The sequence below is a fragment of the Microtus pennsylvanicus genome, chromosome X (assembly GCF_037038515.1).
Source record: "Microtus pennsylvanicus isolate mMicPen1 chromosome X, mMicPen1.hap1, whole genome shotgun sequence".
In the NCBI taxonomy this organism is placed as follows: Eukaryota; Metazoa; Chordata; class Mammalia; order Rodentia; family Cricetidae; genus Microtus; species Microtus pennsylvanicus.
This window is the reverse complement of record NC_134601.1, coordinates 87,334,749-87,358,806: the sequence shown is the minus strand read 5'-3', so window position 1 is coordinate 87,358,806 and position 24,058 is coordinate 87,334,749. Positions and strand designations below refer to the sequence as shown.

The 24,058-nt window shown below is 45.0% G+C and overlaps 1 protein-coding gene across 1 annotated transcript; it reads left to right on the top strand.

Moving 5' to 3' along the window:
• The first annotated feature begins 17,333 nt into the window (after nucleotides 1-17,333).
• Awat1 (acyl-CoA wax alcohol acyltransferase 1) lies at nucleotides 17,334-23,390 on the top strand. Its single transcript, XM_075958239.1, has 7 exons — nucleotides 17,334-17,409; nucleotides 18,456-18,563; nucleotides 18,829-18,899; nucleotides 20,014-20,218; nucleotides 21,013-21,184; nucleotides 22,831-23,030; nucleotides 23,236-23,390. Exons 1-7 carry the CDS (start codon nucleotides 17,334-17,336, stop codon nucleotides 23,388-23,390), a joined length of 987 nt encoding a protein of 328 aa, XP_075814354.1.
• Nucleotides 23,391-24,058: the final 668 nt, after the last annotated feature.

Sequence of the window (24,058 nt, the reverse complement as noted above, 5' to 3'; positions counted from 1 at the left end):
ATCAATAGCCCCTTGCCTGAAGCATGATCTCTGATGTTGAAATGTCTGGACCTGAACCTCATAGTCATGGATTGCTCAGACTTTTTAAAACGTAAACTTCCACAAAATAAAAAAATCATGACCCAGTTAAAAGAGTTTGAATGAAGGTACCCTAGATAGGTGGATAATGCTTCTACCAGAAACCATGGCTTATTAAGCAAAAATCCCAGCACCATGCATGAAACATTTCCCTATGAGCAGTTGGCGAGAAAGCCTGCCCAAAGCAACCAGATGATAAGAACCTATCGCCGGACTCAGACGATGATGGCGCACGCCTTTAATCCCAGCACTCGAGAGGAAGAGGCAGGCGGATCTCTGGGAGTTCAAGGCCAGCAGCCTGGTCTTCAGAGAGAGTTTTAGACACAGAGAAACACTTTCTCGGAAGAAAAAAAAAACACCTATTGCTGAAAACACCAAACACTTTGGTTTCAGGACAAAGAAAAGATTCAACCTAGAACTAACATGGAAAGTTCCTTTCTGCTGGCTAGCTTTAACAATACTGAAAGATGCTATGTAGGCCACTGGGGGGCAAAATCATGAATGTTCTTACCCAGTGCTGGACCCTGCATGTTCTAACAATACTGACCTGCCAGTCAAGATACACCCGCTGTCACAATAGTGGCGTGCATAGCTCTGATTCAATTTGAATCCAACTGCATAGGAGGGAATTCATGCCTGGTACCATAGCTCACAGACCTTAGGGAAGAATCAACTACTGTTAGTTTGCTAAATGAAGATGTTGTCAAGCTGCCTCGTAAATACTTACATTTATAGCCACAGATTTTAGTACTGCTCCATTCCTAGTCTTCAGAAGAGTTTCATTTTGTCACAGGCAACAGTTAATGTAAAGACACATGGTGCTCAGGAAGAGACTGGTGAGCATTTAGTCCCAGACATCTGCATCACCCCTATCCCCAAGGCTCAGGGAACACCATGAAGGAGAGGGTGAAAAACCCGTGAAAGAGGACAGAAGGGAATGTTGGGAAACACTGTCTTCTGAACACAACGTGGCCCTTGTACTCATAAAATGACAGCAGCTATGGTTACCAGCACCAGGCCTGCACCAGATCTGGCCTCCACATATGTGCACACAAATGTGCACACCCACACTTACACATCCACACGCGCACACACACGCACAGCATGTCTGTCAACACAGTTACTTACACTTTTTTCTAATTGTGGCCAAAGTATGTGTGTGGGGGTGAATAGAATAAAAAGTAAGAAAGCAACAGAATTGCGTTTATAGGCAAGCCCTTTTTCTCACAATTAAAATCCTCACAGTAATGTCCAAAGTCCTGTTTATACTGGTGACATCAACTGTTCACAAGCTGAGGGCCAGGTGAACTGGAGGAAGGAGACTGGTTTAGGGCGAGGGAAAGCAGGTGCCAACTTTCTCAGGTCTGTGCAAGTGCTTGGGATGGTAGTCTAAGTATTTCTTAAAGATTTATTTTCTTATTTTAATTATGCTTAGGTGTATGTGAGGGTATGTGTGCATGTGTATGGGGGTGGTGCCTGAAGAGCCCAGAGATAAGAGATCCCCTGGAGCTGGAGTTACAAGCAGTTGTGAGCTGACTGAGCGTGTGCTGGGAACAAAACTCAGGTCTACTGTGAGACCAGTATGTGCTGATAACACCTGACCCGTCTCCAGCGCCTATTCTAAGTTACTGAAGAGGAAGCCACTAAAAGTCTGCAATGGGAGAGGCCATGAAATCTGATCCCCTTTACACTGTTCTTCAGTTATTTTTGGTCAGTTTCCTTCCGGTTGAACAGCTTTTCAGTTTTCCAAGGTTTGAGAAATGTCCAAGCAGTTTAAAGCATCAACAAAAGTTGTGACAAAACTGAAACGCACTGCTTTGATTTTTGGACTCAAATAGTAGATAATGAGCCAAGTAACTGTTTTTGGCAAAAGCATTGTTTCTCTTTGAGCACATAAAAACAAGCAGAGTGCGCTATCAAAGGAAGGTATCTCATCTAGTGTGCCAGCTACGGGCAAACTTGTTGGATAGAGCAGCAAAACTGAGGAAGGATGTGCACAGAGCCCAGCAGAGATCACAGTCATTACAGCAAGGTTACTAGAACTCAGCCAAGAAGATGCTTGTTATTTGCAACCGAGTATCAGTGAGATCGAACTGAACATTTTGTTATCTAATGCTACCACGAAATCACAGTGCCGAGAAATACAAACCAAGGCCTGGAATTTTTAGCAATTCAGCGAGGCTGGCTGGCCGGCAGCTCCAGATAACTTCCTGCCTCACCTTCACAGCCCTGACTTTACAGACCCTGGCTGCCTGTCTTTTTACATGGGTGCATGCTGGGGATCGAACTCAGTGTCTCATGTTTGTTTGCCAAGCACTTTACCAACTGAGCTATCTCCACCGCTGCCTAATAAGATTTTCTTTAATAGCCATATAATATTTCTTAGACTGCTATCTTTATGAGATGTACACTTTATTACTCTGAGGTTCTTTAATGTCTTTTGCAAAAGCAAGTTGCCACTTGTCATGTTCACTTCTGAAAAATCAAAGTGTAACATTAAGAATATCTGAAACACACTTGGAAGCTTTGGGGGATAATAAAGAATGCCCTTGACAATACTTACCAGGAAATTGTGACATCCTTGTTCCAAATTTCAATGAGACAACACTATTACCCAAGCACCCAAGCATGCATCACAGTATTATCTAATGTCCTTTAGAATGTGAGGAGCTCAAGATAGTTGAATGAAATTTCTGCCCAGCTATCTCTCAATAGGTGTCCCTAGGATGCCAAAGGCCCAAGTTGAATTCTGTCCCGTGACTGCAGGACATGGAAGGATCAAGCTGGGCGATAGAGAGAGTATACAGGGAAAACAGATGGGGGGGGCAGAATTCCCTGTTAGAAGAGGCCTTCAAACTTACTACCAGTCCCCTGACCCAAGACTGCCGTGGAGAAAACTATTCAGAGCATCTCCCGCACCGCAATCTTCGGATGTACTGTGTAAGGAAGAAAAAAAAAAAGGATTTAGGGCCTGTAGTATGGACTCACCCAGATCTGGTAGAGTTTGTCTCAACTACCAGCTTTCTTGTTTCCCATAGCAACTAGAAGAAAATAGAGCTTAGGAATGGCCTGGGACAGGAATTGGGTGAGTCAGGAAGCAGCAGTTGGACGGATAGCTAGAGGAGAACTCCACCCCCTTTACAAACCAGGCTGCCTGGAGGTCAGCCAGGCAATAGCCTCAAAGCATCTGTACAAACAAATCCTCCCTGAAGACAAGCAGAGTCTGCTAGATGCCTTATCTTTATCCCCAAGATCACCCATACTATATGACATATAGAGGTCAGGCCGGCACATCGTGTTCCTAGAGGATTAGCACGTTAGCAGGCATGTCATCGTGATGTGGCGCTCCATGTCCTCAAGATGTCATACACTCTTCTAATATAGAATTAGAGAATTCCTACTAGGTGGCAGGCACTGGTCGGGATGCTGGGCTGGCAGCTGAAATAAAATAACTGGACAGGCAGACAAGAAAGCAGCACTGTCATGTTCCTATCAGTTACTGCCAGGAAGAAAACTGAAGAAAGTTTAATTAACGATCAGTAGGTAGCAGGGAATTATATTTTAACTATAGCAGCAAGAGAGGCCCCCAGTAATGTATTACTTGAGCAGAGATCTGAATGAGAGGGCCCAGTCCTGCTTACTCCAGGGGAAGGATAGTCCAGGCAGAGGGATCAAAACACTCAGGAAAGTCAGTACACTTGCCATGAAACTGTCAGGGAACAGACAGACAGTAACTGCAACAGACTAAATAGGGGAAGAAGATATCAGAAGATCTGAAATAAATGGTGGCTTGATCAAGCAGGACCTCCTAGACCCAGGGGTAACTTTAGATATGGTTTCTTATCTAAATAAAGACTGGAAGTTAATTAATGCTTTTTTAACATATATCAAAGTATGGAGGATAGGATGATAAATCTCCTTAATCGTGTCACCTGGATTTCGCAGTTAGCCAAATTTTACTGTTACTACTTGTTCTAGCTAGTCTATCCTTCTGTATATCACATCTAAAAATAAAACCAATACATTAAAGCCTATTTTCTTATATAAAATAAAGCTATTATCACACCTAACCAAATCAACCAGTTCCCCATATAATACTCTGTGCTTAGCTGAGTTCTTACAGCTGCCTTCAAGCCATTTTTCCCAGTTAGCTTATGGTGACCTATAAACTATTTGTATGGTGTTGTTCCTTTTCTTTTCACCCCACTTTGCTCATATCAGTGATTTCTTAAAACAAAAAACTACAGCATTGCCCTATAGAGGCAAATCCTATATTCCTGATTTGTCTGTTTGCCTTCTTATGATGTATGTTAACTTATTTATTTTCCTTATTCCTGTAAAATAGATGTCAGCCTGAAGGGATGTAGATTCAGGTTCAACCAAGGAGGCACAGAGCTATCTCTTCAGAAACTCTAAGGTTTTATCTGCAGTGCAGATGCTAACGGTGTCTGTCTTTCTTTCCCTTCTTCTTCTTCTTCTTCTTCTTCTTCTTCTTCTTCTTCTTCTTCTTCTTCTTCTTCTTCTTCTTCTTCTTCTTCTTCTTCTTCTTCTTCTTTTTCTTCTTCTTCTTCTCCTCCTCCTCCTCCTCCAGCTCCTCCTCCTCCTCCTCCTCCTCCTCCTCCTCCTCCTCCTCCTCCTCCTCCTCCTCCTCCTCCTCCTCTTCTTCTTCTTCTTCTTCTTCTTCTTCTTCTTCTTCTTCTTCTTCCTCTTCTCCTTTGACAAGGTCTCCTGTATCCTGGACTAGATTGAAACTTGCTATAAAGCCAAGGATAACCTCAAACTCCCCATGTTCCCACCTCAGTCTCCCGAGTGCTGGGATTACAAGTGTGAGCCACCCTGCCACACTGAAACTTTTCATTGTGACATTCTAAAGATACCTTTCACCTCATGATGTTAGCAGTCACTGATGACGACCATTCGTTGCCTGATACTATTGTTTCTTCAGAGATTGAACAATAATGTTTTTTTCTACTTCTGTCATTCTTCCCACACTTATTAGCTGATATGATACAATATATTCAGAAAAGTTTCCTTTCCAACAACAGCCCACTACCTAGTTCCCTTCCACTCACTCCCCACAGCTAACTGCATTTGCTAATTTAGTGTTTTCTTCCTTCTAAATATTTTTAGCAACCAAAAGAATTTTTATTATGTGTGAATGTATGTGTATGAATTTGTTTATATACAAATGTTTGTATATATACAAATTCTAATATATATGCATTTCTCATGTTGTGTGAATATGTACATATTCCAATTTCCCTCTCCTTGTACAAAATGTAGGCTTTGTATGAAATTTTGTACCCTACTTTTCTTTTTTACTTAAACATGTCCAAGAGTGCTGAGCATATGATACACACCTAAATCCCAGCAGCACTCAAGAAGCTGAGACAGGAGGATCACAAGTTCCAGTGCAATCTGGGCTACATAGTGAGACCTTGTCTCAAGAATGAAAACAGAAAAAAAACCTGTCCTGGGACATTCTCCACATCATCATCCAGAAATAACCCTCATCCCTGGAGAGGCTTTGAGCAGGGACATGGCGAAACCCGACTCAGGGTTTACAAGCCTTCCTCTAACTGCTTGTAGAAAATGGAATTTAAAGAAACAATACTAAACAGGGAATCTACTTGGTCTAGAGTGTTCTGATTCAGCCAGTTTAGGTCATGCCGGTAAAATGAGACCATAACACGAGATGGCCCAGCCCTAGAGCTGAGCTACCAGAGACCAAATTCATCGCCGTCTTATTTAAAGAAGCTGTGACATGCGCTCAGCCTACATTCTAACTTACATAAATCAGTCTAGTACCAATATGCTCATTCAAATGTGCACTTATCACTGCAACTAAAGGAGTCAAAATGAGTGGCTTCCTTTCGTGTGTGTGTGTGTGTGTGTGTGTGTGTGTAAAGCATAGGTCTACAGGCCTATGTGGAGGCCAGTGGTCAACATCAGGCAGTATCTTGCTGTATTGCTCTCTGTTTAAGAGTGTGATGGTAGAATCCAGCTGCTGCTAAGGCTCAGATACTCCTGGCAGCTCTCTCTTTCACAGGTGTTGACAGCCACCCTATTGAGACACTGCCCGTGAGTCTCTGGCTTACCAATTTCCTGGAGCAGAATCTGTCACCTGAGAAGTGAGTTTACACTAAAATGGTATTAGTGCCACACCCTGATTACCACACCCTTCCCTGCCTCCCACCTGGGAGTCAGAGAACCTGTCTGCAGCCTCTGCTGTATAACCTCCCCCATTCTCAAGAAGAACCCATTTCTGTCACATAGGTTTTGATTCCTCTCTTCAGAGACCCCCACCATGCTGTTGTCTCTAATTCTGAGGGCCTTTACTCTCCTGGGAACCCCACCATGCTGCTGTTGGGTCTAATGTTTGGGCCTTTACTCTCCTGGGAACCCCACCATGCTGCTGTTGGGTCTAATGTTTGGGCCTGTGCCCTCCTGGGAATCCCACCATGCTGCTGTTGGGTCTAATGTTTGGGCCTGTGCCCTCCTGGGAACCCCACCATGCTGCTGTTGGGTCTAATGTTTGGGCCTGTGCCCTCCTGGGAACCCCACCATGCTGCTGTTGGGTCTAATGTTTGGGCCTGTACTCTCCTGGGAACCCCACCATGCTGCTGTTGGGTCTAATGTTTGGGCCTGTGCCCTTCTGGGAACCCCACCATGCTGCTGTTGGGTCTAATGTTTGGGCCTGTGCCCTCCTGGGAACCCCACCATGCTGCTGTTGGGTCTAATGTTTGGGCCTGTGCCCTTCTGGGAACCCCACCATGCTGCTGTTGGGTCTAATGTTTGGGCCTGTACTCTCCTGGGAACCCCACCATGCTGCTGTTGGGTCTAATGTTTGGGCCTGTGCCCTCCTGGGAACCCCACCATGCTGTTGTCTCTTTAGTCGTAGTATTAATAACTTTGCTGATAGACTCCTTGCTCCTCAGTGACCAATTCCAGTGTCCTTTCTGAGATGCCCTAGGCCAGGCAATCTGCTGAAATTTTTCATTCTCCGCCGCCATATTTCTTTATTTACTGGAGGTTTTGTTTTGCTTTGTTTTAAGACTGAGTTTCTCTGTGTAGCCCTGGCTGTCCTGGAACTTGCTCTATAGACCAGGCTAAGCCTCCAATTCAAAGACTCTAACCATCTCTGCCTCCCTCCCAAGTGCTGGTACTAAAGGCCTATGCTACTCTGCCTGGCTTCACCTTGTTTTTAAAGACAACACATCTTATGTACACACTCATAAATGGCTTTTAGACATAAAGCAAAGAAAAAACAGCCCACAATCCACAATCCCAGAGAACATAGACAACAAAGAGGACCCTAAGAGAGACATACATGGATCTAATCTACATGGGAATTAGAAAAAGGCAAGATCTCCTCAGTAAATTGGGAGCATGGGGACCATGGGAGAGGGTAGAAGGGAAGGGGAGAGGAAGGGAGGGGAGTGGAGAAAAATATATAGGTCAATAAAAACAATTTTTAAAACAGACAACATGTCTCACTGAGCCTGGAGTTCAGAGACTAGCTAGACTGCCTGACCTGACCAGCAAGTCCCAGTTTCATCCGTTCTCTACTTTCCCGTACTATGGGATCAGAGGGACACATTGCCGCTCCCAGCCTCTTCCATGGATTCTGGGGATCTGAACACAGGCCCTCATGCTTGCACAGCAAGAAGTCTATCCACTAAACCTCCTCCCCAGCCCAGTGGCTGGCTTCAAATCCGAGCTGGTTCTGTGCTTGAAAAGGTATTTCAGTAGAGAAACAGCAGAGGGGAGGTTTCAGAGGCTGGGAAATGCAGCTTTTATCTCATTAACAACAGTCTCTGGAAATGAACAAAACCCAGCCTTGGGCTTTACTTCAGCTCCGTGTACATTCACTGATGACTCAAGATAACTTCCGTCTTCACTGGCCTTGGCTAAGTGAATCACCTGCTCTGTCACTTAGCTTCCTACTGTTTAGTGTTGCTCATTCCACTCCAACCACTCTGGCCCACTCGCTGCTCCATGCGCAAGCTGTGCGTGCTCTTCACTCAGGGCCTTAGTAGCTGCTATCTTCCCTGCCAGGGAAACCACTACCTCTATACTCCACATGTCTTCCCCCATCAGCCTTTCTAAAACCACAGCTCGCTCTCCATCCTGGTCAGTCTGATTGATCTCCCTCACAGTCCACAGTAGCACTTGGCGTTACTCTATTGCCTTGTACATAGCATGCTGTGTGTTTGTTAGTGTCTTCCCTCCCTAGAATTTAAGCTCCGTAAGGACACAGAGTTTTCTCTATGTCCCTTCTGCAACCACAGCACTTAGAGTACTATGAAACACAGCACAGATTACACATAGTAAATACCCGGATATTTGGTGGACGATGAATGAGAGATACAATATCTTGCACGTAAGTCCTTGGACTCATACTTCTTTCCAACAGGTCTGAGCTGGAGAAAATATGAGGCATCAAGAATGAGGGTTTGGGGGTGAGTGTGGAAGTTCAGTTCTGACTTTAAATAAGGTGGGGGCACTTTCAGAGGAAGCAGGAAGCTGAGCTCTGGTCCATTTGCAGATTGAGAAGCACTCAGACCAACTTTTACAGACATTAACCTGCTGTTTTTCAACCCTAACTGTCCTGGAACTGCCTCTTGTAGACCAGTCTGGCCTCAAACTCACAGCCATCTGCCTGCCTCTACCTCTGCCTCCTGAGTTCTGGGATTAAAAGCATATGCCACCAGTTCCCAGTCAGCCTATGTGTTCTTAAAAGTTTGATCCTCAGTTTAGCAATATTGGGAGATGGTAGGCCCTTTAGGAGGTGGAGCCTGTTAGAATACAGTTAGATCATTTGAAGTGTGTCATTGAAAGGGATATTGAGAATCTGTCCCCTTCCTGTCTGCCTCCTCTGTTACATTCTCCCACTATACCAAAGGGCCCCAAAATGAGCATTAATTAAAAAATCCGAAACCATGGGCAAAAATAAAGCTTCCATCTCTGTCACTGGGCATTCTGACCCAGTGACAGACAGATGACTAACACACTGAGTCAATGGTAATTTGCCTTTCAGCCTGTCAACTTTGACAGTACAAAATGACGCACATTGACTAAAAACTAGTTTTTGAATTTTAAATCTTTTCCCAGGTCAGTGATTCTCTTTTAGGATACTTAATAATGGCAGTGACTCACTGCTCCCGGTGAGCCACTCAATCAAGAAGGGAAAGAACAAATAGTCTACAGCGTGTTGCGTTACTAGGCTACAATGCTCGGCAGCTCAGGGCTTTAAAATTCATTTTGACTTATGTTTTAGTTAGAGTGAGTTTGTCAGCATGTAAAACAGTCATGAGTTGAGGGGTGTCTATAGCAAATGAAGGCAAACTTAAATAAGGGCTTTTGTTTAGGAGGCTTGCATGCATGCGGGATAAAAATTACAAATCTAGAATAACAGGCAAACATCACTAGAGTGGTTGCTCGGGGTGCAGGGGGACAGGGGAATCAGATGAGCATAGGAAAGGCATTGGAAGTTTTTAGTTCTATCACTTTCTTTTGGATTTGTTTTACAGCACTGGAATCGAACCAAGAGCCTTACGCATATAAGGCACACATGCTATCTCTGAGACACCTATCCCCAATCCAGTAACATTCATTCTGGGTGGTGAGGACATATATGCTCGCTTATTTTTCTTTCAACTCTTTATATGTATGATGCATTTCATAAAAGCACAAAATAAAAGAGAGAGAAAAACATGAGCAGATTTGGGAAGGATCATATACTATTTCTAGAAATAAGAGGGATGGGAGGTGACTGAAGGGCCATGTTAGCTTCTGCTAACATTTTGTTCCATGTCAGATCCTTAGTGTGGACTGAACTACCAGGACTTGTCCGGGCATGTCTGCGCTTCTCTCCCAGCCATCCCTCATTATCCACAAATCCTGGGAGCAAATCTGAAGTTTTGTTTTGTTTAAAATGCATGGTCATCATTTTTAAAACTAGAAATGCTTCTAAAAGATAAGATATGTATAAACCTGTACATGTGTGCAAACACCCCATGTGTACCTATAAAGAGGCAAAATAGACACAATATTAGCAAGTACTGAATTTAGGTAGTTGGTGATATGAAAATAACATATCCTTAGATTATTCTTTTAATTTTCTTGTTTGTATTCGATTGCTTAAAATAATTAAAAAAAAGTCGGAAGGCTTTAGCAGCATCTGTCCGGGTCATCACAGGATCGTTCCTTAGGACTCTCAGCTTGTTCCTCCATTTCTAGTACCTCTGGTCCCTAAAGACATCTGTGTTTCCCACCTCTGGCCTAGTCAGTAGACCCAGACTCCTATGTTTTCCTGATTCCTGCATGTAAACAAAACATAGTCCTGGGGCATAATAAAGTTTCTCTCCCTCCCAGTAGCTGTACTCAAACCCATACCCAAACTTTATATTTTTAGAACAAGCCAAGTACAATAAAAGATGATATCATTTCCCAGTACCCTACAGTGACAGAGAGCCACTCCCTCCCAGCAGCTACAGTGACAATGGAAGGTATACTGTATCTTATAATGTACAGGTGAAGCCTTGGAAGAATCTGAACATATCAGCTAGCTTCTCCCACCCCATTAGATGTATGTGTATGTGTGTGTGTGTGTGTGTGTGTGTTTGTGTGTGTGTGTGTGTGTGTTTTATCATTGTTTATGGCTTGTTGTCTCTCTAGAACCAATTCTGAAAAGGCTGAAAACCTAAGCTCTTCCAGAAACATCCATTGTGGGTAGGTAACCACGTCATTCTTCAAATCCTTGATACAGCATTGAGCAACGTTGTTACCTACCCAGTGGTCACAGGCAATATCTCCAAGGAGCCCCTTGAAGGTGCATAGGCACCAGAGAGCCTGTAGCCAATAAGCTTCCCCTTTAAGCTGAGTGACTCTTAGGCCCTTCCAGTCTAATCGCCTTAGACAGGACTGAGGTAAGTTTCCCAGCTGTCAGTTACTGGGCCACATTCAGGATGACAAGCTCATTCTTTGCAACCCGCAGTTTTCACTGTTGCAGCTGCCATGCTGCAATGAGCAAATCCGCAGCCCTTCCCACCTCCAGCTTGGCTGCTTCCCACACAGCACACAAAATGAATTCATCCTAAAAGCTTAGAGGAGTCTGCAGATTGCCAGAGATAGACAGAGAAACACGGGAAACAAGCTGAGGTTGGCCAGTGACACCACATGGCAGACTGGCCAGCATGCCAAGGCGAGTAGGGAAATGGTAAAATCTCAGTCTGATTGTCTCCCATCAGATGGGTAGAGAGTGAGAAGGTTAATTTGCCCTTCTGAGCTCTAGTAACCTTTACTTGGACCGGCGTAGTTTCTACTGACTTTGTCACTTTGGGGAATGACATAGGCTTTTGCTTTATTCTTAGCCTTCCCCCACTGCTGACCTCTTACTGCTGACCTTACAGCTTCAACCTATTGTTTTTTTTTAATATCTAGATCTCCATATGACTAGACATTGACTCAGGAGAATGGTAACACCTGTCCAGCCTCCTCTATGACCTAATTTCACTGGGTTCTGCCCACATGCTATTTTGACAGAACTCACTTGCGCATTTGAAACTGCTCTGATCAATCTGTAGACGCTGAGGATTGAAAACAAAACAAGTAAGATTATACCTCCAAACCTAGAGCACCAGAAAGAACCCTTCAGCCTTGAGAGGAAGAAGCTAAGACAATACCAGCCAAGGAGCTGCTAGATTGCAATTCGGGGGCAAGTGACGCTTTCCATGTGTAGTTCTCAAGGAAGAAAGTCCTCCCAGGAATTGTTCCTAGTGAACAAATGTGTCCTGATGGAATCTGTGGGTAACAGAGACAGGCAGTGTAATGTGGAGGAATAACATGCGTCAGTAAAGATGGAAGGAAGGAAGGAAGGAAGGAAGGAAGGAAGGAAGGAAGGAAGGAAAGAAAAAGGGAGGGAGAGAAGGAGGGAGGGAAGGAAGGAGGGAGGGAGGGAGGAAGGGAAGGAAGGGAAGACCCATAAATTGATAAAAGAATGTATGACATCAAAAGCTAAGTGAGGTTGCACACCCTATAATACCATCACTTGGAAGGTATAGGCAGGAGGATGAGAGTTCAGGCCAGCCTCATCTACATAACAAGTTTGAGGCCAACCTAGGCTACATGAAAACCCTTGTCTCATAAAACCCCAAAATAAGGAGAGCTGAGAGTATGCCATCAACAACAGATTCTAATTAATACAATTCAATGATGTCACATTACTAAAAACGACAATGAAGACAAAGATTTAGTGTTCTTACTAACAACCAGGTCTCCATAGCCTCAGGTTTTCTAATCTCTTTTGGTTATTGTTGCATTTCCTTTAATATAATTCAGGGCAGCCAAAAAAGTCCCTGGATGTCCCAGATATTCTGACTATGGAAACTGCAAAACACTCTCACCGTTTTAGTTCAGGTGAAACTAGACTCATTTTCTTTCTTCTCAAAGGGGAAAGAAAATAATATGAAACACAGATCTCTTACTCAAGTTTATTCTAAGTACAGACTGACCTCAATGATCCACTGCTTAAAAAAATCCTATTTTTCCAGGGTTCACATCCCACTGGACCTGGCTTAAATTTAATTATTTTCAGATGAATCTAAAAAGTAACACTATCAGGTCTAGTAGGATTGGTACATAGGTGCGGTGGGGGGCAACAAACCTATTTGCCCACCTGTTTGGAGAAGAGGGTCATGGTCTCTCCTCAAGCCCAGAGTTCTTGCAAGGCGATGCAGCCTAGCTCTCTGGTTCCTATGCCTGTGCCATATCTTCACGTCAATGACATTCTAGAAAAGCGCCTGACTTCTGCACTGTGCCTGAACTCCTAAAATTCACTGGGGGAGAGGACATTTAACACAATAAAGGAGGTGTGCTGGCCAGCAAGTAACCTTTCACTTACCTAAAAATCTGACTTAAGTTTGGAAAGTACTTATCTATAAGTTAGAGCTTCTGAGTGAGCATGGTAGCCCACACCTATTATTTCAGCTGTCAGGAGTGGAGGCTACAGGATCAGGATGAGTTCAAGGCCAGCCTGGGCCATTTGTGAGTCTTGTCTAAAATGAAGCAGAAGGAGCTGGAGGGAATAGCTCAGCAGGTAAGAGCTCATACATCTTTTTCCAGAGGACCTAAGTTCATTTCCCACACCCAAATCAAGCAGCTCACACACGACTACCTGTAACTCCAACTCCGGTGGATCCAATACCTTCCTCTGGACTCCTTAGGCACATATGTCCATGCTCACGTGCCCTCCACACACACACACACACACACAAACACAAGAGAATTTTTAAAATGAAGCAAAACTAAATAAATAAACCAGGTTTGGTGGCTCAATTCTTTAGTCACACGCGCAGAAGGCAGAAGCAGACAAATCTTTGTAAATTAGAGGCCAAGCTGGTCTATATTACACGTTCCAGGACAACCAGGGCCACATAGTGAATCCTTGTCTCAAAATTAATTAGCTGATTAATTATTAATTAAGAAAAGTAGTGGTTCACATACAATAAAGGTTTGAGAAATGAATTATGGTGTAGCCATACAAGGAAATGTCATGTATGAAGCTATAGTAACATGAAATAATGTCACCGTATACCATTTCATACAAAACGGCTTACAAAATGGAATATGGGAGATGTATTTTAGTTAGCTGATTATTTTAAAAACTAACATTGAACTTTTTGATTATTGTTTCATTTGTTGAACCTTTAATATGAACATATACATGAGCAAAGCACCGAGCCAAGGACTCTGCATGCGCCATTATATACAAATGACAATCCTGTGATATGGGTCAATATTTAATCTTGACAGATGATGAAATGGAAGCGCTAAGCACTTAAGTCACTTAAGTGAGAGCTCAGATACACATCTTGATGTGTTGGACTCATGAATCCAAACTGAACAGTAATTTTATATTGATGACCGCATTTATATAGGAAAAAATACTCAAGAAAAACGAAGGCCAGTATGTTTACAATTAATAGTAACTACTCGTGAAAGGTGAGGTTATTTGTATACTTTCCTGAGTACTCTGAAAATTGACCGATTTACACGGATTCTTTCCATAATCAGAAAAAAAGGAAATAAAATTTTAGTCATTTTATTTTCATGTGTATAGGTATCCTGCAAGTGTATCTGTTAGCCATGTGTGAACCATGAAGGCAGAGCACCGGATCCCCTGGAACTAGAGTTGCAGATGGTTGTGAGTAGCCATGTGGATGATGGCAATCAAATCCAGGTTCTCTGGAAGAGTAGTCAGTGCTCTGAATCACTGAGCCATCTCTTCAGCCCCCATAAACTTTTATTTAAAAAGAAGCAAGAAGCCATTGTTCACAGCCTGTAGGCAGCAAGCTGCTGACGCATGAGGGAGTAACTTCATTATTACAGAGCATTGTCTAAAATGAACAAATAGTATCTTGCACATATATTGTTTCAAACAGATACAAATACAGTCATAATCTATGCACATAGCAGGCTCAGTGTGTCATGTGTTATTCAATTGATATTCAAAAACACACTTATTATCACACGGAGGTCCATGAAGTTTTATATACAAAAATACTAATGCCAGGGGTGGGATCTGGTACTAAATGTAACATATATACCAATAAACTTTCTGTAGTTTGTCTTCTAAACAATTTGCCTTCTATTTTTTTTCTGGGGGGACGGGAGGAAATAGAAATGAATACTGAGACTTCACACATTATTAAAAAGTCAAGCTAATGGGAAGTAGAAAAAGGCAAGATCTCCTAAGTAAATTGGGAGCATGGGGACCTTGGGGGAGGGTCGAAGGGGAGGGGAGAAGCAGGGAAGGGAGCAGAGAAAAATTCAATAAAAAAATGCTAAGCTAGGAGGCTGGCTTCCTGGAGAAAATAATCTACAAGGATGAGAAGAGTGTGGGCAGGAGGCGATGTAAGACAATCTCTTCTGGAGAGCAGAGTGCCAAGGACGAGGCTTCAGCCTGAATCCCAGCTGACATCAGGACCTCAGCAGAGCAGCTGCTCAGCAATACCTACCACTTGCCCTGGAGCCAGGCTAGTTTCTAGGCCTGGAGGTGGAGGAGGGCACTCTGGGATAAGGGGAACTGAAGCATATGGAACTTTCCTTAACATCAAACTGCCTCAAAGGTCAGTTGGCACCTGCCTTCCTCTCTTGCATTCTCTCCTCTCCTTTTTGGAAATAGGTCCTTTGTTTTCTCTATTACTGTGCGTCTTATAGTTGCCCATCGAAGTCCCCAAAACAAACGCCTCCATAGGATTCCAGCGATCTCATTACACATAAGCGATCATCCGGTCACAGAAATCAAAAATGAAACACTCAAGATTGCACACTTGACATCCATGGCCTAGAATTTGCCAGACATTGAGAACAGTCACACTACTAGGTATGTAGTTCAGTCGTTGAGCATGTGACCAGCATTCTCAAAGTCCTGGGTTCAGTACCCAGCAAAACACACACACACACACACACACACACACACACACACACACACACACTTTTTTTTTTGAGACAGGGTTTCTCTGTAGCTTTGGAACCTGTCCTGGAACTAGCCCTTGTAGACCAGGCTGGCCTCGAACTCACAGACATCCACCTGCCTCTGCCTGCTGAGTGCTGGGATTAAAGGCGTGCGCCACCACCGCCCAGGCCCACAGTTTTAAAATAAACAGACTTGAGGCTCACACTTCTAACGTCAACATTCAGGAAGCGGTGGGGTTTCTGTGTCCAGCCTGGCTTACATAGAGACTTCTAAGCCAGCCAGGGTGATATAAAACAAAATGGACTTGACCTCTTCAAACGTGCCAACATCAAGAAAGGCCAGGGGAGACCAGGAGAGTATAAATAAAAGGAGACGGTGATCAGGGGGAATGTGGAATCTTAATGGGATCCTGGAACAGAAGATGGGCACCAGCGAAAAAGCAGTCACAATTCAAGTAAAACCTAGAGTACAGTAACAGAGATTCTCCGTGTGGATTTCTTCATTTTAACAACAGTCCCTGATTCCACAGCACACTCAACAACAGAGAGGGTGAGCTGGGTGGAGGGTGGAGGGGGCTCTCTGTACTGTTCCGTAACACCATTATAAGTCTAGTTACTCCAGAATAGAAGGCTAAAAAGAAGAAAACTGCAATTTTAAAATTTAGAACTTAAATCACATCTGGACAGGTGGCCCATAGAAAATCATGAAGAGGATGACTCCAGCTTTCCGGATAATGGTTGCTTGGAGAGGAGAAAGAGGATTGGGGTGGGAATGGGCCACATGGAGAGGGGCTGGGCCAAATGGAAAAGTTCTACATCTTTACCTAATGGTGGCTGCCTGGTGTTATCAGATAATAATTCATTAACCGTATGTTTATTTAAGTGATTTTGTCTCTGGTTTTACTTTACCGAGAGAGAGTGAGAGCGGCACAATAGCCCAATATAACCAGGGAATCTTGTTTAGAGCTAACTAGAAAGACGCTTGCGTGTGTATTGAACATCAGATAGTGTTAGGAAATCAGTACATTTGTTAAGGGTGACGGGGTAGTGGCACTGCCGAAGAAGTCATCTGCGGTTTTATATCTGCATAAAGAAGGCCTTAGTGACAACCTGGCATGGTGTCACATGGTGGCTGTCAAATACTCCTCCCAGACAAGCAGACAGATGAAACGAGCATGTCAAAATGTTAATAGTTGGGGTTTTGTTTGTTTGTTTGTTTTCCTGGTGCTTGGGTTCACACCAGAGTTAGCAATAAATACAAAGACGAGCATGTGCTCCAGTCTCTACTGGAGTGCACCTGCAGAGAAAGTGTGAGACTGCGCAACCTAGCGTCGGGTTGCTTGAGGGCAACAGCGATCCAACTCCAGGTGTCCCTCACCCTAGAACCCCCAGAATATTCCTCCCACCAGCTAATTCCTGCAGTGTACGCCTCCTGTGGTCTGAGTGGCCTGTGAGAGAGTTGCCCCTTTTCCGGGTATCTGTCACTTAGGCTGGATGACAGTTCTGCTCTCCTTTCTTCATCCTGATGTCCCCATAGTCACAGAAAAGAGTCAAAGGGCGGTGGGCGGGGCTAGACCTGCAAGGGCAGTCCCCCAGGGCTACTGAACAGGCCTCCGCAGTGGGTGGGAGGAGGGAGTTCTGGAAAAGAGGGGAGAGGGCAAGTGTCAGCTCTTCATAGCCTCATCAGTCACTATTAGGTGAGCTTGCAGACGCTGGTGGCACCCTTCATTGGAACAGGCTCTGGGACCCTTACCTCCCTCAGGCACCTGGGCATAATGCCTTGCTCTAAGAAGTCTGATTACTTACAGAGTTTGAGCCTTCTTCAGTGGCCCTTGAGCTACCTTGCCATCTGTGAGTACTGAACCAAGAGTGCCCAGCAAGAAGCCAACCCAAGGAGGCAGGGCCAGACCTGGGGGATGTTCTTATGGTCTTGGGAAGTCTCATTCTTGGTCTTTTGATTGACTTAGAGAGTTGAGCCATGGGGTCTTGTACCTCGAATGGAAAAGAAGCGATGAAGGCCCAGGGCACAGTGGGAAAAGACAGGAGTTGGGGGGTGTCCCAATAGATATGAATGTGCCAGCCAATTGTAGCCACTCCTTAACCTGCACTACCTATAGACAGCAAATGTGCTTACAGGGGTTTCCTGCAACATGGAATGGCACAGGGGAACAGCTAGCATTGTAGGCTTAGAAAAGTGGGGCCTGCAGAGCTTTTGTTTCTTTGTTTGTCCTCTTGATGGCCTTTGTTGTTGTTTTATTGCTGCATTGGTTGGATTTTATGAGAGAAGTCCGTGCTCAGCGTGCTCTCTAACTCATTATTGTCTTGTCTCGGCTTTCTGAGTGCTGGAATTACAGCTGTATGTTCACATGCCCAGCTCTAGAGCCAGCATTTGAGCCATAGAGCTTGCTACTCTGAGAGTGGAGAGGTAGTGTTGAGTGAGAGAAAGACTATGGCAGGAATGGTGGATGGGCAAGAGGACAAGAACAGTGGGGAGGAAACAGTATGGGGATGGGGATGATGGCTGGGAATGGTCAAGGAAGAGATGGGGAGTATGAGGACAAAGGAAGGTAGACTCATACCTAACACAGATTCTGGGATGATGGATACAAAGGGAGCCAGGAGACAGGCAGGGAGGGAATGATAGCTGAATGTGAGCAGTTGATAAAAAGCTTGTTCCAGGCACAGAGCCAGAGTACAGGAATGGGGACTAGACAGGGAGTCAGAGGAACAGGATGAGAGGTAGGAGGAGAACTGGGGATTGCATATGGTAGACAATAGAAAAAAATTCCGAAGGATAAATGTTGGGACCTAGACTGTGCTGAAGCCCAGGTTCAGAGCATGGGTGTGGCTGAGTTCTGCTGCCAGTACAAACCTGGCCTTGCCTACTCTTCCCTCAGTTTGGATCCTGCAGCCATTGTTCTTTGGCCTGCTGTTCACACCCTTGTGGCTGCTGCCAACACTTTACTTTGTCTGGTTACTCCTGGACTGGAAGACTCCAAATCAAGGTAGGACTCGCGAACCTGGGAAAAAGAATGTTCCACCATAGCCTATAAGCCCGCTTGTGGGAGGGTCCCACTCACCATGCCACAGACCTCCCTTCCAAATTCTCAGAGACTCGAATGCCAGGCAGCTGGAACTATTCTGGAATGTCTTCCTTTCCTACCTCTGTAGCAGAGACGTGGTCCTCCACGGTGCTAGGGAATCCCTGGATGACTGAGAGGTGTGGAATAGCAATACTAACATCATCCTCTACTGGTACTTTTGTCTCAGGTGGCAGGCGTTCAGCCTGGGTAAGAAACTGGTATGTCTGGACCCACATCAGGGACTATTTCCCTATTACAGTAAGTATCCCTTCCCCAGTGTCCCTCTCAACACTCAAAACACAGACATTATATCGAAGAACTAGCATTCTCCATAAGAAAACTGGGCATCTTGGCAAAGTGTCAGCTCTGGCTGGATTACAGCATGGTCTTCTGTACTTTGCTGGGATATTTTGGACGCTCTTGGCACCACCTGCCTTATGATACAGGCCGAGTGAAAGTATATTCAATTTAACAAAAGTGATTCAAAAATTTCCACTAACCACATGTTTGGGCCTCAGAGAAGTAACAACAACGTGATTCTTCATGAGCACGGCGCTCACATCTGATGGCAAGAATGGGTAAGTGCGTAATTAGAATCTGGTACAAGACACAGAAGTGATTCTGGTGAAGGCTAGCCAGGAAATGCTTCACAGCTGTGGCAGTAGCCAAGCGGCACTTTCAGTGTTCACGGAAAGCTACCCAGGCAGATACTGGAGGCAGGCAAAGGAGGACACCGCAGAGAGGAGGTCTAGAGACAGGCTGCTCTGAGGTTCCTCTGGGTAATCTTTAAAGTCGATGACAAACTCGGCCAGTGTTTGGATTTTTAAAATATATTTCTTTTTATTTGTGTGTGAGCATTTTGCGTAAGCATGCGTGTAAGCAAACAACATACATTCAGTGCCCAAGGAGACTAGAATGGAACACTGGAGCCCCTAGAACTGGAGTTACAGGTGGTTGTGAGTAACCACATGGGCGCTGGGGCCTCTGCAAGTGCAGCAAATGCTCCTAACTGCTGAGCCAGCCCTTCAGTCCGAGTCCTGATTTTTCTCAAGCGGAGCTTCCTGGCCATGACATCTAATACAACATTGCACAAAGAAAATGATAATGTGCATAAAGCTCTCCTGGATACCGATGGCTGAAACTGCTTGAACCCACAAGCAAGAGAAGAGGCTCATTAGTCCCAGTTGCCTTGGATCCTGTCTTGTCATCCCAGGGCTGTGGGGATCAAAGTCCAGGCTTCTTGAAAGCCTTGTGTGCTTTGTCTGTTGTTAGGCAACTGTTTCAGAGAATACCCAAATCCCTGACATGTCTTCACCTTGTTGCCTCATGTGTGCTCATTCTCTCTCTATGCTGTTTGTTTCCATGGTTGCAGATCCGGAAGACAAAGGACCTGTCACCTTCACACAACTACATCATGGGGGTCCATCCCCATGGTCTCCTGACCTTCGGCGCCTTCTGCAACTTCTGCACTGAGGCCACAGGCTTCTCGGAGACCTTCCCAGGCATCACTCCTCACTTGGCCACGCTGTCCTGGTTCTTCAAGATCCCCATTATTCGGGACTACCTCATGGCCAAAGGTGCTTCTGATCATACTCACTGGAGTTTCTAGGCCATTTCACTGTAGCTGCTTCATACCATGCACCCTTTAAGCCTCTTCTCCCTACACTGCACCATTCCTTTGCCCTACAATCACAGTGTGAAGGCTTATGCCCTGGGGTGAACCTATCCAGACTTAAATCTTGGCTCTGTTGCTTGCTGTAAAATCACATGCAAATTAGCTGGGCGGTGGTGACTCATGCCTTTAATCGCAGCCCGTGGGAGGCAGAGGCAGGTGGGTCTCTGTGAGTTTGAGGCCAGCCTGGTCTACAGAATGAGTTCTAGGACTGATTCCATAGTTACTGGAAATCCTGTCTCAAGAAACAAACAAACAAAAAAGATCATAGGCAAATTAGCTAATCTTCTAGCAGACTCAGCTTCCTCACCTGAAAAATAAGTGCTGAAATAGTACAATGATTTAATGAGAATTCTCTCAAATCTCTTAAATAAGTGTTCAACATAATACCTGGTACGGAGTATGTATTCAATGAACAATAGGTATTGCTATTCATGGACTGAAAAGGGTGGAATCAGAATTGTGATTCAGAAAGTTGGATTTATCCCACTAAAAACCACCCTGCTGTAGCTTCTGATTGACCTTGCCTTCAAGTGAAATGTGTTCTCTCTGCTTACTGCCTTCTCTTCCTCACACTTCTGTCCCATCTCCTTGAGCTTTTCCTCCTGTGAGCCATGGGAACCCAGAAACCAGTCTACTCTCTCTGGCATTTGCTCCTCTCCTCATGACTGTGCCCGCTCTGCCCTTGATTCTCTCTAGGAGTGTGTTCTGTGAGCCAGCCAGCCATCGACTACCTGCTGAGCCACGGCACTGGAAACCTCGTGGGCATCGTTGTGGGAGGAGTAGGAGAGGCCCTGCAGAGTGTGCCTAACACCACCACTCTCCTCCTCCAGAAGCGCAAAGGGTTTGTGCGCACAGCTCTCCGACACGGGTAGGTCCCTCCACGGGAGGAGTAGGGGTCCCTTTCTGCTCATTACCCTGTAGACTGTAGCAAACTGAGTACCACTTGAGTTTGCCCTCTAGGAACTTAGGAGAGTAGGAGAGATGGCTGTAGTTTTTTTTTAAGCTTTAGGCCATCCGCTTCCTCTCGGTGAGTTGCACCAGTTCCCAGGAAATCAGACCACGGACTCTAGTACAATGTCCAGGGCAGTTAGACTCAGGCTAAAGTCAATTAAGTCCACATTTCTCTGTGACTAGCAGATAGTTCACATTTGTCTGTGGATAGTAAGTGCAAGGCACACTACAAAACAATGGGTTTATGCGAAGAGCTGGAGTCTGGAGCCTGATTGAAAATCCTGGCTCCAGGAGGCTTGAACTGTAGCTCTGTGGTAGAGCAACTGCCTAACATGCATGAGACTCTAGGTTCCATCCTAGCGCCAGATAAGTAATAATAATAATAATAACAATAACATTAATAATAATATCCCTGGCTGTGTGGCTTACCATACATATTGGGACTGCATTTTGAGCCTTGGGATCTTCATCTTCCTGATACAGCTACTGATCATTGTTCCTCCTGCATGGGATGACTGGGCTTCACAGCTCCATGATCCCCCTGCCTCAGCTTCATGAGTAGCTTCGATTATAGATCTAAGCCCCCAGGTCCAGTGAGTTATGAATGAATTCAGTCATAAAATACCTACCATGTACCTTGCACACATGGGAGGGGTTGTTAAATGTTAGGTGCACTGTCTTGGGAAAGGAAGGAAAAAGAGAGCTGGTGTCTGGAGTGATCGGGAGCCTACCAGTCCAGTGGTCTAGTTCGCTGGACACAGGGGCACTTGTCTGCTGCATACTCAGGGAGGACACAAACCTGTCTTTAAATAACCTTCCCTCAGTGGCCTGCCAGTCCAGACTATAATATACAGGGAGAGCTCTGAGTTGGTCAGGAGACCTGGGTTCTAGTCTAGGACCTGCTACTCTCTGGCTGCCTGTACGGTCTTCTCTTTTATGGACCTGGGCTCTGGTTTCCCCACCATGTCCTCTGTGTTATGAAGAACCAATCAGGTAACACATACCAAATCGCTGTGTTCTCTTTTTTTCAGATATGGGCTGTAAGGAGCCTTAGTTTTTGTTTGTTTGTTTGTTTGTTTTGTTTTTTCCCTAGAGCATCCACTGTTCACAGTGGGCTCTTGTGGCCTTTAGAAAAGAAACAATACTCCAGTCCCATGACCCAAGGACAGACAGACTACCTTCTGATTGTTCTCCTTGGGGAGGGGCATTTCAAATATGCGTATATATCCACATTACCCGTATCCTGTGATTTCTCGAACAGAAAGTTAGATGTTTCATTCTCGACACCCACTGGAAGTTGGTCACCATGTGGGTCTCTTCCAACCTCTTCTTTCCTGTCTGGATCTCTGTGTCTTGACTTGGGAATCTAGGCTAGAGTTAATACTCTCATTGTCCTGGAAATTCTCAAGACAGGACATACCAAATAGGGGACCCTGTGAAGTGCAAAAAGAATGAATTAGGCCTCTAGCACTGCATCTTAATGGAAGAGTGCCTGGCCTTAAAAGTCCTTCCAGCATGGTTTCCACAATAGCCTGTGTCTGAGAAATGAAGATTTTCCTACAGCGCTCATCTGGTCCCTACTTTCACGTTTGGAGAAACTGAGGTATATGACCAAGTGCTGTTTCATGAGGAGAGCTGGATGTACAAGTTCCAAAGCTTCTTCCGCCGGATCTTTGGTTTCTATTTCTGTGTCTTCTATGGACAAGGCTTCAATCAAGGTTCCTTGGGACTCCTGCCATACCACAAGCCCATTGTCACTATAGGTGAGTGTTGCTCTCAGCCTCGGGGCCATCTAAGCTCTTTCTCCCATCTATGTAGCTGCATCTTACCCCTCCTCCACCAAATAAGAGGGCAGCAGAGTGGGGGAGCTGAGAACTGACAGGAGTGGCCCTAGAAAGGAGAGGAGGGTGGAAAAAATGAGGGTTCTGGCACGTTCACTCTTAGTTTTTTTTTTATCTCTTTTGACAGTTGGGGAGCCTTTGCCCCTGCCCCGTATTGAAAACCCGAGCCCAGAGATGGTGAACAAATACCATGCGCTCTACATGGATGCCCTACACAAGCTGTTTGACCAGCATAAGGTCCAGCACGGCTGCTCCAACACCCAGAAGCTGCTTTTCTTGTGATTGAAGAGACTCCCCTTGAGAGCACCTGCTTTGGAGAGAATCAGAGAGTCCTGGGAAAGGAAGATGAAGGAGGCTGTGCGCATGCTCAGCGAGTGGACATTAAGAGCTCCTTTCTGACAATAGTACTGCCCCTGCCCACACCCCCACGGGAGTTGTCCCTGAGGAGTTCCACCCCCTCAGTCTTCAGAGGGGTACATCCTGAGGCCCTTCTAGTCTCGGGTCTTGGCTGAACTTGAAACCCTAGATCCTGAAGGACTCAAACAATGACCAAGCGGTTACCACTCCAGTTTTTAAAAATCTTAATAAAACATTTTAATTAATATGTACTTTGCATCCCATAAATTTAGCCCGTTTGACGTTCAAAGTCCAGCAGTGGTTAGTATCTCCAGACAGCTGTACAACGACCACCGCCAGCTGTTTTGGGATTCTTTCAAGCACCGCTAGAAACTGAGTACACACCGCAGTCACTGCCCGCTGCCTCAGCAGCTGGCAATGACTGATTTCCCTTGTCCCTAAGGCTGTGCCAGTCTGAGTATTTCCTAGAAATGGAACAAAATGGCATATGTTATTTCATGATTGGCTTCTTTCTTTCAGTGTATTTTCAAGGTTCCATTCTCTGTGGCTGAATAACGGTCTATTAAGGATGACCCGCATTTTGTTGATCCAGC